Source organism: Pristiophorus japonicus, chromosome 2, assembly GCF_044704955.1.
Source record: "Pristiophorus japonicus isolate sPriJap1 chromosome 2, sPriJap1.hap1, whole genome shotgun sequence".
Classification (NCBI taxonomy): domain Eukaryota; kingdom Metazoa; phylum Chordata; class Chondrichthyes; family Pristiophoridae; genus Pristiophorus; species Pristiophorus japonicus.
In genome coordinates this window covers 88320130-88334857 of record NC_091978.1, presented here as the reverse complement: position 1 = coordinate 88334857, position 14728 = coordinate 88320130, and the positions used below count along the sequence as shown (strand labels likewise).

The following is a 14728-nucleotide window of genomic DNA, read 5'->3' as shown; positions in this document are numbered from 1 at the left end:
TCCAAGCGAATGTCCTTCCTTACTATTGCATTAATTTCCTCTTTAATCAGCAACGCCACTCCACCTCCTTTTCCTTTCTGTCTATCCTTCCTAAATGTTGAATACCCCTGGATGTTGAGTTCCCAGCCTTGGTCACCCAAGAGGCATGTCTCCGTGATGCCAATTACATCATATCCGTTAACTGCTATCTGCGCAGTTAATTCGTCCACCTTATTCCGAATACTCCTCGCATTGAGGCACAGAGCCTTCAGGCTTGTCTTTTTAACACCTTTTGCCCCTTTAGTATTTTGCTGTAATGTGGCCCTTCTTGCTTTTTGCCTTGGGTTTCTCTGCCCTCCACTTTTACTTTTCTTCTTTCTATCTTTTGCTTCTGCCCCCATTCTACTTCAAGTATCATTCGCCAGTCTATCCTAGCCAATTCACATCTCATACCATCGAAGTTACCTTTCTTTAAGTTCAGGATCTTAGTCTCTGAATTAACTGTGTCGCTCTCCACCTTAATGAAGAATTCTACCATATTATGGTCACTCTTCCCCGAGGGGCCTCGGACAACAAGATTGCAAATGAATCCTCTCTCATTACACAAGACCCAGTCTAAGATGGCCTGCTCTCTAGTTGGTTCCTCGACATATTGGTCTAGTAAACCATCCTTGAAACACTTCAGGAAATCCTCCTCCACCGTGTTGCTACCAGTTTGGTTAGCCCAATCTATATGTAGATTAAAGTCACCCATGATAACTGCTGTATCTTTATTGCACGCATCCCTAATTTCCTGTTTGATGCCATCCCCAACCTCACTACCACTGTTTGATGGTCTATACACAACTCCCTCTAGCATTTTCTGCCCTTTAGTGTTCCGCAGCTCTACCCATACAGATTCAACATCATCCAAGCTAATGTCCTTCTTACTATTGCGTTAATTGCCTCTTTAACCAACAACGCTATCCCACCTCCTTTTCCTTTCTGTCTATCCTTCCTGAATATTGAATACCCCTGGATGTTGAGTTCCCTGCCTTGGTCACCCGAGAGCCATGTCTCCATAATCCCAATTATATCATATCCGTTAACAGCTATCTGAGCAGTTAATGCATCCACCTTATTATGAATGTTCCTCGCATTGAAACACAGAGGCTTCAGGCTTGATTTTTTTAACACACTTTGTCCTTTTAGAATTATGTTGTAATGTGGCCCTCTTTGATTTTTGCCTTTGATTTATCTGTCCTCCACCTTTCCTTATCTCTTTTCTACCTTTTGCTTCTGCCCCCATTTTACTTCCCTCTGTCTACCGACATAGATTCCCATCCCCTTGCCAAATTAGTTTAAACCCTCCCCACAGCACTAGCAAACACTCCCCCTAGGACATTGGTTCCGGTCCTGCCCAGGTGCAGACCATCCGGTTTGTACTTGTCCTACCTCCCCAGAACCGGTTCCAATGTCCCAGGAATTTGAATCCCTTCCTCCTGCACCATTCCTCAAACCACGTATTCATCTTAACTATCCTGCTATTTCTATGCTGACTAGCACGTGGCACTGGTAGCAATCCTGAGATTACTACCTTTGAGGTCCAACTTTTTAATTTAACTCCTAGCTCCCTAAATTCAGCTTGTAGGACCTCATCCCATTTTTTACCTATCTCGTTGGTACCTATATGTACCACAACAACTGGCTGTTCACTCTCCAAAATGTCCTGTAGCTGCTCCGAGACATCCTTGACCCTTGCACCAGGGAGGCAACATACCATCCTGGAGTCTTGATTGCGGCCGCAGAAATGCCTATCTATTCCCCTTACAATAGAATCCCCTACCACTATAGCTCTCCCTCTTTTTACTGCCCTCCTGTGCAGCGGAGCCACCCTGGTGCCATGAACTTGGCTGCTGCTGCCTTCTCCTAATGAGTCATCTCCCCCAATAGTACCCAAAATGGTGTATCTGTTTTGGAGGGAGATGACTGCAGGGAACCCCTGCACTACCTTCCTTCCACTGCTCTGCCTGATGGTCACCCATTCCCTATCTGCCTGAGTAACCTTTACCTGCGGTGTGACCAACTCACTAAACATGCTATTCACGACATCCTGAGCATCACGGATGCTCCAGAGTGAATCCATGTGCAGCTCTAGTGCCGCAATGCAGTCTGTCAGGAGCTGCATTTGGATACACTTCCTGCACACATAGTAGTCAGGTACACTGGACGTGTCCCTGACTAGAAACACAGAAACATAGAAACATAGAAAATAGGTGCAGGAGTAGTCCATTCGTCCCTTCGAGGCTGCACCACCATTCAATAAGATCATGGCTAATTATTCACATCAGTACCCCTTTCCTGCTTTCTCTCCATACCCCATGATCCCTTTAGCCATAAGGGTCTTATTTAACTCCCTCTTGAATATATCCAATGAACTGGCATCAACAACTCTCTGTGGCAGGGAATTCCACAGGTTAGCAACTCTCTGAGTGAAGAAGTTTCTCCTCATCTCAGTCCTAAATGGCCTACCCTTTATCGTTAGACTGTGTCCCTTGGTTCTGGACTTCCCCAACATCGGGAACATTTTTCCTGCATCCAACCTGTCCAATCACGTCAGAATCTTATATGTTTCTATGAGATCCCCTCTCATCCTTCTAAATTCCAGTGAGTATAAGCCTAGCTGATCCAGTCTTTCTTCATATGTCAGTCCTGCCATCCCGGGAATCAGTCTGGTGAACCTTCACTGCACTCCCTCAATAGCAAGAACATCCTTCCTCAGATCAAGAGACGAAAACTGAACACAATATTCCAGGTGAGGTCTCACCAAAGCCCTGTACAACTGCAGTAAGACCTCCCTGCTCCTATACTCAAATCCCCTAGCTATGAAGGCCAACATACCATTTGCCTTCTTCACCGCCTGCTGTACCTGCATGGCAACTTTCAATGACTGATGTACGATGACACCCAGGTCTCGTTGCACCTCCCCTTTTCCTAATCTGCCACCATTCAGATAATATTCTGCCTTTGTGTTTTTGACCCCAAAGTGGATAACCTCACATTTATCCACATTATACTGCATCTGCCATGCATTTGCCCACTCGCCTATCCTGTCCAAGTCGCCCTGCAGCCTCTTAGCATCCTCCTCACAGCTCACACTGCCACCTAGTTTAGTGTCATCTGCAAACTTGGAGATATTACATTCAATTCCTTCATCTAAATCATTAATGTATATTCTAAAGAGCTGGGGTCCCAGCACTGAGCCCTATGGCACTCCACTAGTCACTGCCTGCCATTCTGAAAAGGACCCGTTTATCCCGATTCTCTGCTTCCTGTCTGCCAACCAGTCCTCTATCCACATCAGTACATTACCCCCAGTACCATGTGTTTTGATTTTGCACACCAATCTCTTGTATGGGACCTTGTCAAAAGCCTTTTGAAAGTCCAAATACACCACATCCACTGGTTCTCTCTTAACCATTCTACTAGTTACATCCTCAAAAAATTCCAGAAGATTTGTCAAGCATGATTTCCCTTTCATAAATCCATGCTGACTTGGACCGATCCTGTCACTGCTTTCTAAATGCTCTGCTATTTCATCTTTAATAATTGATTCCAACATTTTCCCCACCACTGATGTCAGGTGAACCGGTCTATAATTATCCGTTTTCTCTCTCCCTCCTTTTTTAAAATGTGGTGTTACATTAGCTACCGTCCAGTCCAGAGGAACTGATCCAGTGTCGATAGATTGTTGGAAAATGATCATCAATGCATCCACTATTTCTAGGGCCACTTCCTTAAGTATTCTGGGATGCAGACTATCAGGCCCTGGAGATTTATTGGGCTTTAATCCCATCAATTTCCCTAACACAATTTCCCGCCTAATAAGGATATCCTTCCATTCCTCCTTCTCACTAGACCCTCGGTCCCTTAGGTTATTTGTGTCTTCCTTAGTGAAGACAGAACCAAAGTATTTCTTTGTTCCCCATTATAATTTCACCTGAATCTGACTGCAAGGGATCTACGTTTGTCTTCACAAATCTTTTTCTCTTCACATATCTATAGAAGCTTTTGCAATCAGTTTTTATGTTCCCAGCAAGCTTCCTCTCATACTCTATTTTCCCCCTCCTTTTTAAACTCTTTGTCCTCCTCTGCTAAATTCTAAATTTCTCCCAGTCCTCAGGTTTGCTGCTTTTTCTGGCCAATTTATATGCCTCTTCCTTGGATTTAACACTATCCTTAATTTCCCTTGTTAGCCACGGTTGAACCACCTTCCCATTTTTACTCCAGACAGGGATGTACAATTGTTGAAGTTCATCCCTGTGATCTTTAAATGTTTGCCATTGCCTATCCACCGTCAACCCTTGAAGTATCACTCGCCAGTCTATTCCAGCCAATTCACGCCTCATACCATCGAAGTTACCTTTCCTTAAGTTCAGGACCCTAGTCTCTGAATTAACTGTGTCACTCTCCATCTTCATAAAGAATTCTACCATATTATGACCACTCTTCCCCAAGGGGCCTCGCACAACAAGGTTGCTAATTGATAGGGAGGATGAAAGTCCAGGGCCTGCGTGTATGGTTGACAGATGTGTTTTCTGAAATTATTAATAGATTGTTTTTGCATGATATTTGAAGGACTCTTCTATAACATCCTTTCTTCTATGCTGTGCTACACAGTTCTCTCTCAATTGAACTTTAATTCTGTAAGCTTTCAACAGCAATAACAACTTGTATTTATATAGCGTCTTTAATGTAGTGAAACGTCCCAAGGCGCTTCACAGGGGTATTATGAGATAAAACAATTTGACACTGAGCCGCATAAGGAGAACTTAGCACAGTTGACCAAAAGCTTGATCAAAGAGGTCATTTTTTAGGAACGCCTTGAAGAAGGAAAGAGAGGTAGAGAGGCGGAAAGGTTTAGGCAGGGAATTCCAGAGCTTGGATCCTCGGCAACAGAAGGCACGGCCATCAATGGTTGAGCGATTATAATCAGGAATGCTGAAGAGGGCAGAATTAGAGGAGTGCAGATACCTCGGTGGTGGCGGGGGCGGGGGGTTGTGGGGCTGGAGGAGATTACAGAGATAGGGAGGGGTGAGGCCAGGGAGGGATTTGAAAATAAGGATGAGAATGTTGAAATTGAGGCATTGCTTAACCGGAAGCCAATGTAGGTCAGCGAGCACAGGGATGATGTGTGAACGGGACTTGGTGCGAGTTAGGACACGGGCAACTGAGTTTTGATCACATCTAGTTTACGTAGGGTAGAATATGGGAGGCCAGCCAGGAGTGCATTGGAATAGTCATGTCTAGAGGTAACAAAGGCATGAATAAGGGTTTCAGCAGCAGATGAGCTGAGGCAAAGGCAGAGACGGGCGATGTTATGGAGGTGAAATAGGCGGTCTTAGTTATGCTGCGGATATGTGGTTGAAAGCTCATTTCAGGGTCAAGTGTGACACTAAGGTTACAAACAGCCTGGTTCAGCCTCAGACAGAAGTTGGGGAGAGGGATGGAGTCAGTGGCTGGGGAACGGAGATTGTAGCGGGGACCGAAAACAATGGCTTCGGTCTTCCCAATATTCAATTGGTAAATATTTCTGCTCATCCAGAACTGGATGTCGGACAAGCAGTCTGACAATTTAGGGACTGTGGAGGGGTCGAGAGAAGTGGTAGTGAGGTAGAGCTGGGTGTCATAAGCATACATGTGGAAATTGTATTTTTGGATGCCAAGAGGCAACACGTAAATGAGAAATAGGAGGGGACCAAGGATGGATCCTTGGGGGACACCAGAGGTAACAATGCATTGGTGGGAAGAGAAGCCATTGCAGGTTATTCTCTGGCTACGGTTAGATAAGTAAGATTGGAACCAGGCGAGTGCAGTCCCACCCAGCTGGATGACGGTGGAGAGGCGTCGAAGAAGGATAGAGTGGTCAACCGTATCAACAGCTGCAGACAAGTCAAGCAGGCGAGGAGGGGTATTTTGCCTTTGTCACAGTTACAAAGGATGTCATTTGTGACTTTGATGCGAGCTGTTTCGGTACTGTGGCAGGTGCAGAATCTGGATTGGCGGGATTCAAACATGGAATTGCGGGAAAGATGGGCACGGATTTGAGAGGTGACAACACGTTCAAGGACTTTGGAGACAAAAGGTAGGTTAGAGATGGGGTGGTAGTTTGCAAGGATGGAGGGGTCATGGGTTGTTTTTTTGAGTAGGGTGATGATGGCAGACTTGAGGGCGAGGGGGACAGGACCTGAGGGGAGAGACACGTTAACAATGTCAACTAACATGGGAACCTGAAAAGGAAGTTGGATGGTCAGCAGTTTGGTGGGAATACGGTCAAGGGAGCAGGAAGTGGGTCTCATGGACAGGGTGAGCTCGAAAAATTCATGAGGGGAGATCAGAGAGAACCTGGAGAAAAATGTGAGGTCAGAGCTAGGGCAGGGGGAATCCTTAGAGGAAGTTTGGCCCGGTGGGCTAGGGGAAGGAAAGGAAGAGGCAGAAGTGGCCGAACAGATGGTCTCAATCTTAGAGACAAAAAGATGGCCATGAGCTTCTCACACTTAGTGTCGGAGGTGAGGGTGGAGACTTGGGCGAGGGGTTTAAAAAGGAGGTTTGCAGTGGAGAATAGAAGCCAGGGTTTATAGTTATATTCCATGAGCGATTTTGGCTGATGAGAGCTGGATTCGATAGTACTTTATGTGGTCCAGCCAGATCTGGCGGTGAATGGCTAAACCAGTTGTTCACCAAATCCATTCAAGTCTGCATCTCTTGGACTTAAGGGAGCAAAGATCAGGGCTGTACCAGGGGGTTCACCAGACTGATTCCCAGGATGGCAGGACTGACATATGAGGAAAGACTGGATCGACTAGACTTATACTCACTGGAATTTAGAAGAATGAGATGGGATCTCATAGAAACATATCAAATTCTGATGGGACTGGACAGGTTAGATGCAGGAAAAATGTTCCCGATGTTGGGGAAGTCCAGCACCAGGGGTCACAGTCTACAGATAAGGGGTAAGCCATATAGGACCGAGATGAGAAGAAACTTTTTCACCCAGAGAGTTGTGAACCTGCGGAATTCTCTTCCGCAGAAAGTTGTTGAGTCCAGTTCGCTGGACATATTCAAAAGGGAGTTAGATGTGGCCCTTACGGCTAAAGGGATCAGGAAGTATGGAGAGAAGGCAAGGGTAGGGTATTAGGGTGAATGATCAGCCATGATCATATTGAATGGCGGTGCAGGCTCGAAGGACTGAATGGCCTACTCCTGTACCTATTTTCTATGTTTCTATGTTTCTATGAATGGCCAGGGTGAGAGAGAGTAATTGTTTTAACAGGGACTATGACATCAAAGGTGGTAGTGAGGATGTGATTGAGCAGATCGGTAGCTGCAGAAATGTCATGGTGAATGGAGGGGCCAAAGGCTGGACAGTTGGGAGTTCATAAGTGCAGTTGTAAGAGAGTTGGGAGAGAGTTTTTTACAGGGGGACACAGGAGGAGGTATGTTTCTCTTTTCCTTTATGCTTTCCTCCACAATTCACTAACTGAGAAAGTGGCCAGGTGACTCTAATCAGCATCTGTGTTTGTTGTTTCACAGACACTTGCTATTAGGTGTGTGAGAGCAGCCTGAGATTTCTGATCTTGTGATTTGTTGTTGCTCCCTGTGGAAAAGCCTTTGCTCAGCATATTCTGCTGATCAGAATACTCACTGTAGGGTCAATCACAGCCACAAAATCTGTTTCCTGCTATTGCATGGAATAGTGTGTTAGAAGGCCAGCAACTATGTTCCACTCTCTTGTCCAACTGTATTTCTATTATATCCATGGTTCAAACAGTAGGAAGCGTCAGGAGACTGCTAAACTGGTCAGTCTTGGCTTAGCTGGCAACGCCCTCTAGTGGTCATCCCCAGTTAAACATATGGCAGGTAGTAGGTACCCAATAGTATTGACATTACAATGTAAGGAATTTGCAGCTTCACAATTCAGTCACTAATAATAGTCAACTGTTTTTACTTCTTTCTATTAATAATTTATATGGCACAGCAGGAAGAAGATAATGGAAATTAATTAAAATTCTCAATGGTCTAGGTGCAGTTTCCAATAGAAGTAGTTTTGCAATATAATGTGGTTACCTGTGTTCTGAATTTGACCTCTATATACTAGTGAGCGGACTTAGAGTACAACAGAAAACAGTGAAGGTTTCTCAAAAAGCATGAATTCAGCCCACCTGAACAAAATGGTGGCCCCAGTGACCAAGAACAAAATGGCAGTCTCAGCAGCTGATGGTGGCTGCCATATTTCATTGCTACAAAAACTGTTCCTTCAGAGACTGAGAGTGATACAACCTTACAAGGTAACGTTCTGTGCCTTTGGAGACAGTGTTGTAGTATAATTGGGTAATAACTGTTAATTGATTCTGTGGTGGAGGGGTTAATTTAAAGGTATAGTATTATCAAAGTGACTCACGTCAGTTGCTTTCTTCTCTGCTAGTTCCAGCTTTCCTTGTGCTTCTCGCAAGGATTCGGAGTATTTGTCAAGCTCATCTTCGGTCACTTTTTGCTTTTTCTGCAAACTCATTACCTCATCTTCCAGCTAAAGAATCAACAAAGATCATATTAATAGACACAAGGATATATGACAATTCAGCAGAAAATGATTGGGTACAAACCCTAATCTTTCTGTGCCTATTTTACTACTATTTTAAAGTTAACTACTTAAAATAACATTTTCTAAATAGATTTGACATTTTCCTACTATTGTCCTTTTTAATTCAAGCATCAGGTACTTCTAAGTACAACCGAGCTCGATCCTACAGCTGTCAAACACGGTCTCAGTGCTCCTGAGCTAGGAAAAGGAATATCATCCCCAGTTCTCTCCTGCTCTCTAATCCTTGGCTCCTGTTGGAAGGTACATGTGTATGGATGGTGGGTTGAGGACAGGATCGAGCTTGGTTGTAATGCCCCTGTAGTAGGATAACCTGCTGCCACTTTGCCTAGGTTCACACATGAAGGTTAGTCACTTGGGTGATGCATCAGAAAGCTGCTCATGGAACTGTACCCTGCCAAGAGTCATTGCATTCAGGAGAGAAGAGAAAAAGGGAAACATTGGGAAGAAAATATGTCAGTTCTCAGATCTAGGACTAAAGGATTATCTCCCCTTAAAATTAATTACTGGTCATAAACCAAGCTCTTATCAAGAACTGCCAAACAGGGCTGTGAAATGCTCAACACATCTGGCAGAAAGATGGGGGCAGGGGAAGAGAGAATCAGCTAAAACCAGCCCAATGTGGAAAGCACCAGTATAACTTGTCAATAGTCATAGTCACATTTATATGTTTACTAAACCGTGACATTGTTAGTTAGCATGACATGCCACTCATTATCCGGGAAGTTCACAGCTCCAACAGATGCTTTATTCTTCAACTTGCCGGAGACCCTGAGAAATTCTGCCAACAGGTCCCCTTTAATAGTTTCTCTTGGCACGTCTTCTCACCTAAACCTAGACTTTCATTTAGGGGTGAAAAAAGCCCTCCTAAAGTAACCATGTCAAAATAATTCATGTGGTACAAAGGAGCACAGATAACTGGGATGACTCAGAACTGAAAGAAAGACTTGCATTTATATAGCACCTTTCATGACCACCGGACATCCCACAGCACTTTACAGCCAATTAAGTAATTTTTGAATAGTCACTGTAATAATGTAGGACATGCAGCAGCCAATTTGCACACAGCAAACTGCCACAAACAGCAATGTGATAATGACCAGATAATCCATGGATACATATTGGCCCAGACACCAGGGATAACTCCCCTGCTTTTCTTCAAAATCTTTTACATCCACCTGAGAGAGCAGATGGAACCTCAGTTTAACATCTCATCTGAAAGACAGCACCTCTGACAGTGTAGCACACCCTCAGAACTGCAATGGAGTATCAGCCTAGATTTATATGCTCAAGTCTCTGGAGTGGGACATGAACCCACAACCTTCTCGACTCAGAGGCAAGAATGCAACCCACTGAGCCACTGGCTAATACTGAAGACAGCATTTTATTATTAAACAATTTTACATCAGGACAGTGTGAGGTGACGCACACGGAAACAAAATGTATTTGACTGGCCCTGCCTACCAATAACTTCAACCTATCGCAATGTTCATTCTCCACTATTAATATTTTAGACTTAAAGTGAGGCATCTGCAAACATTGATATAAAAGCCAAATACAATTTAGCAAATCAAACGCCTCACATTAATCACTTAACAAAACACTCCTCAGATCTGAAAGCAGTTCTGAGGGTATTCACTGGCACAATTGTGTCTCTCTAAATCTCTTTAAATCGTTCCCCACCTGCTTACACCTGTCCTCGGCCGCCTTCCTATCCACTTCTGCCTGGTCGGCTTTGTCCATGGCATTTTCTTTGTCCAGTTTCAACATTTGCATCTTCTTCTTGAGGGCATCCATGGTCTTTTGTTACTTTTCTGTTGACCTGTAATTTGAAAACAAAAGCACCTTTGGGCGGAGTTGAATAAGGGAGCGACTGAGACGTGCTGCCAGAGCGAAGCTGGACTGAAGACTTCCAGCCGGGGCTCCGCCGGAGAAATAAGGAGCTGCCTTTAGTGTGTGGGGGGGAAAGAGGCTGGATTTCCGGGGGAAAAACACAGAAATCGAATGACTTTTTTTGGAGAGGGCTGAAAGGATGGTGGTGAATGTGAGGGGGCGGTGCTGACACATCGCTGAAATGGGATGTGGCCTCTTCTCGGCTACGATCCTGCCCGTCTTTGGGATTCTGAGTCAGTTAAACTCAAGCCAGGGAGAGAAAGGAATGCGCCTGTTTTGCTCTTTATACAAATCCATGCCTACAGTTAAACCTCCCAGTGCAGACAGGCTGGGAGAATTCTCCCTTTCAGCTCTGGAGCCCAGACCGTGGGCTGGCTCTGATCGTTAATGTCCCCCTAGCCCTCATCACCATCAGTCTACACTTAGTTCTGCTGACCCCTATTAATGACCAGTTTCATCCTTCCGTTAATGAATTGTCCTTGTCGATTTAATAATGCACACATTGTTATTTCATCTCTCTTTATTTAACACTTTGAATGTCAGCTGTGGCTCAGTGGGTAGCACACTCGCCTCTGAGTCAGAAAGTCGTGGGTTCATGTTCCACTCCAGAGACCTGAGCACAAAAATCTAGACTGACACTCCAGTGCAGTACTGAGGGAGTGCTGAACTGTCTGATGTGCCCTCTTTCAGAACAGTACAGTACTGATGGAGTGCTGAACTGTCTGATGTGCCGTCTTTCAGATGAGACATTAAACCTGCTCTCTCAGGTGGATGCAAAAGATCCCATGGCACTATTTTGAAGAAGCGCAGGGGAGCGATCCCTGGTGTTCTGGTCAATATTTATCAACATCACAAAAAAACAGATTATCTGTTTATTATCACATAGAAACACAGAAACATAGAAATTTACAGCGCAGAAGGAGGCCATTTCGGCCCATCATGTCCACGCCGGCCAACAAAGAGCCGCACGGCCCTTGGTCTGCAGCCCTAAAGGTTACATATAAACCTATGAACAATGATGGAAAGGCAAAGAGCACCCAGCCCAACCAGTCCGCCTCACACAACTGCGACACCCCTTATACTGAATACATTTACACTCCACCCCAACCAGGTGAGCTCCTGGGAGAGGCAAAAACCAGATAAAAACCCAGGCCAATTTAGGGAGAAAAAATCTGGGAAAATTCCTCTCCGACCAATCCAGGCGATTGAAACTAGTCCAGGAGATCACACTGGCCATATTCGATTCCCTACAGTACTTACCATTATACCTGCGCCATCCAACAAAAGGTCCTCTATTCTAATCCCAATTACCAGCTCTAGGTCCATAACCCTGCAGGTTACAGCACTTTAAGTGCCCATCCAACCATCCCTTAAAAGTGGTGAGGGTTTCTGCATCCACCACTCTTCCAGGCAGCGAGTTCCAGATCGCCACAACTCTCTGCGTAAAGAAGCCCCCCCTCAAATCCCCTCTAAACCTTCCACCAACCACCTTAAAATGAAGCCCCCTTGTAATAGACCCCTCCACCAATGGAAAAAACCCTTACTATCTACTATGTCTAGCCCCTCAATATTTTGTACACCTCGATGAGGGCTCTTCTCAACCTCCTCTGTTCCAATGAGCACAAACCCAGCCTATCCAATCTGTCCTCATAACTAAGATTCTCCATTCCAGGCAGCAACCTAGTAAATCTCCTCTGCACTCTCTAGTGCAATCACGTCCTTCCTATAATACGGTGACCAGAACTGCACGCAGTACTCCAGCTGTGGCCTAACCAGGGTATTATACAATTTAAGCATAACCTTCCTGCTCTTGTATTCTATGCCTCGGCCAATAAAGGCAAGAATTCCATATGCCTCCTTAACCACCTTATCCACCTGGCCTGCTACTTTCAGGGATCTGTGGACAAGCACTCCAAGGTCCCTTTGTTCATCTACACTACCGCTTAATGCATATACCCTTTCCTTATTGGCCCTCCCAAAGTGCAATACCTTACACTTCTCCGAATTAAATTCCATTTGCCACTGCTCTGCCCACCTGACCAGTAGATTGATACCCTCCTGTAGCCCATGCGTTTCCTCTTCATTATCAACTGCACAGCCAATTTTAGTATAGTTTGCAAACTTCTTAATCATACTGTCTATATTCAAATCTAAATTGTTGATATACACCACAAAAAGCAAGGGACCCAATACTGAGTCCTTCCAGTCACAAAAACATCCATCAATCATTACCTTTTGCTTCCTACCTCCAAGCCAATTTTGGATCCAACTTGTCACTTTGCCCTGGATCCCATGGGCTTTAACCTTAATGACCAGTCTACCATGCGGAACTTTATCAAAAGCCTTGCTAAAGTCCATATATACTACATTGTATGCAGTACCCTTATCGACCCTCTTGGTTACCTCCTCAAAAAATTCAGTCAGGTTAGTCAAACACGATGTTCCCTTAACAAATCCGTGTTGACTGTCCCTAATTAATCCTTGCCTTTCCAAATGCAGATTTATCCTGTCTTTCAGGATTTTTTCCAATAATTTTCCCACCACTGAGGTTAGGCTGACAGACCTGTAATTACTCAGCCTATCCCTTTTTCCCTTCTTAAACAAGGGTACTACATTAGCAGTCCTCCAATCCTCCGGCACTATGCCTAGATCCAAAGAGGACTGGAAAATGATGGTCAAGGCCTCTGCTATTTCCTCTTTTACTTCGCTCAACAGCCTGGGATGCATTTCATCCGGGCCTGGGGACTTATCTACTTTCAAAACTGCTAAATCCCTTAATACTGCCTCTCTCACTATATTTATTTCATGCAATAGTTAGGAAAGACATTAGCTTGGATGATGTGGAATCTATATGGGTAGAGCTGCAGAACACCAAAGGGCAAAAAACGTTAGTGGGAGTTGTGTACAGACCTCCAAACAGTAGTAGTGATGTTGGGGAGGGCATCAAACAGGAAATTAGGGGTGCATGCAATAAAGGTGCAGCAGTTATAATGGGTGACTTTAATATGCATATAGATTGGGCTAGCCAAACTGGAAGCAATACGGTGGAGGAGGATTTCCTGGAGTGCATAAGGGATGGTTTTCTAGACCAATATGTCGAGGAACCAACTAGGGGGGAGGCCATCTTAGACTGGGTGTTGTGTAATGAGAGAGGATTAATTAGCAATCTCATCGTGCGAGGCCCCTTGGGGAAGAGTGACCATAATATGGTGGAATTCTGCATTAGGATGGAGAATGAAACAGTTAATTCAGAGACCATGGTCCAGAACTTAAAGAAGGGTAACTTTGAAGGTATGAGGCGTGAATTGGCTAGGATAGATTGGCGAATGATACTTAAGGGGTTGACTGTGGATGGGCAATGGCAGACATTTAGAGACCGCATGGATGAATTACAACAATTGTACATTCCTGTCTGGCGTAAAAATAAAAAAGAAAAGGTGGCTCAACCGTGGCTATCTAGAGAAATCAGGGATAGTATTAAAGCCAAGGAAGTGGCATACAAATTGGCCAGAAATAGCAGCGAACCCGGGGACTGGGAGAAATTTAGAACTCAGCAGAGGAAGACTAAGGGTTTGATTAGGGCAGGGAAAATGGAGTACGAGAAGAAGCTTGCAGGGAACATTAAGGCGGATTGCAAAAGTTTCTATAGGTATGTAAAGAGAAAAAGGTCAGTAAAGACAAACGTATGTCCCCTGCAGTCAGAATCAGGAGAAGTCATAACGGGGAACAAAGAAATGGCAGACCAATTGAACAAGTACTTTGGTTCGGTATTCACTAAGGAGGACACAAACAACCTTCCGGATATAAAAGGGGTCAGAGGGTCTCGTAAGGAGGAGGAACTGAGGGAAATCTTTATTCGTCGGGAAATTGTGTTGGGGAAATTGATGGGATTGAAGGCCGATAAATCCCCAGGGCCTGATGGACTGCATCCCAGAGTACTTAAGGAGGTGGCCTTGGAAATAGCGGATGCATTGACAGTCATTTTCCAACATTCCATTGACTCTGGATCAGTTCCTATTGAGTGGAGGGTAGCCAATGTAACCCCACTTTTTAAAAAAGGAGGGAGAGAGAAAACAGGGAATTATAGACCGGTCAGCCTGACCTCAGTAGTGGGTAAAATGATGGAATCAATTATTAAGGGTGTCATAGCAGCGCATTTGGATAATGGTGACATGATAGGTCCAAGTCAGCATGGATTTGTGAAAGGGAAATCATGTT

General features: G+C 44.7%; 1 protein-coding gene across 4 annotated transcripts in view; it reads right to left on the bottom strand.

Annotated features, from left to right (window-relative positions):
• Window positions 1-10573, bottom strand: part of LOC139239603 (tropomyosin alpha-4 chain-like) — a 157038-nt gene extending 146465 nt beyond the window's left edge. The window contains exons 1-2 of one of the 4 annotated variants that reach the window (XM_070868397.1): window positions 10301-10573; window positions 8420-8545 (exon numbers count right to left, since the gene is read on the bottom strand). In XM_070868397.1, the coding sequence (XP_070724498.1) occupies window positions 8420-8545; window positions 10301-10414 (240 nt within the window). In that variant the 5' untranslated portion in view covers window positions 10415-10573. The remainder of the gene's footprint in view (window positions 1-8419; window positions 8546-10300) is intronic. The other 3 variants (XM_070868396.1, XM_070868393.1, XM_070868392.1) reach the window with 3 other exon arrangements.
• Window positions 10574-14728: the final 4155 nt, after the last annotated feature.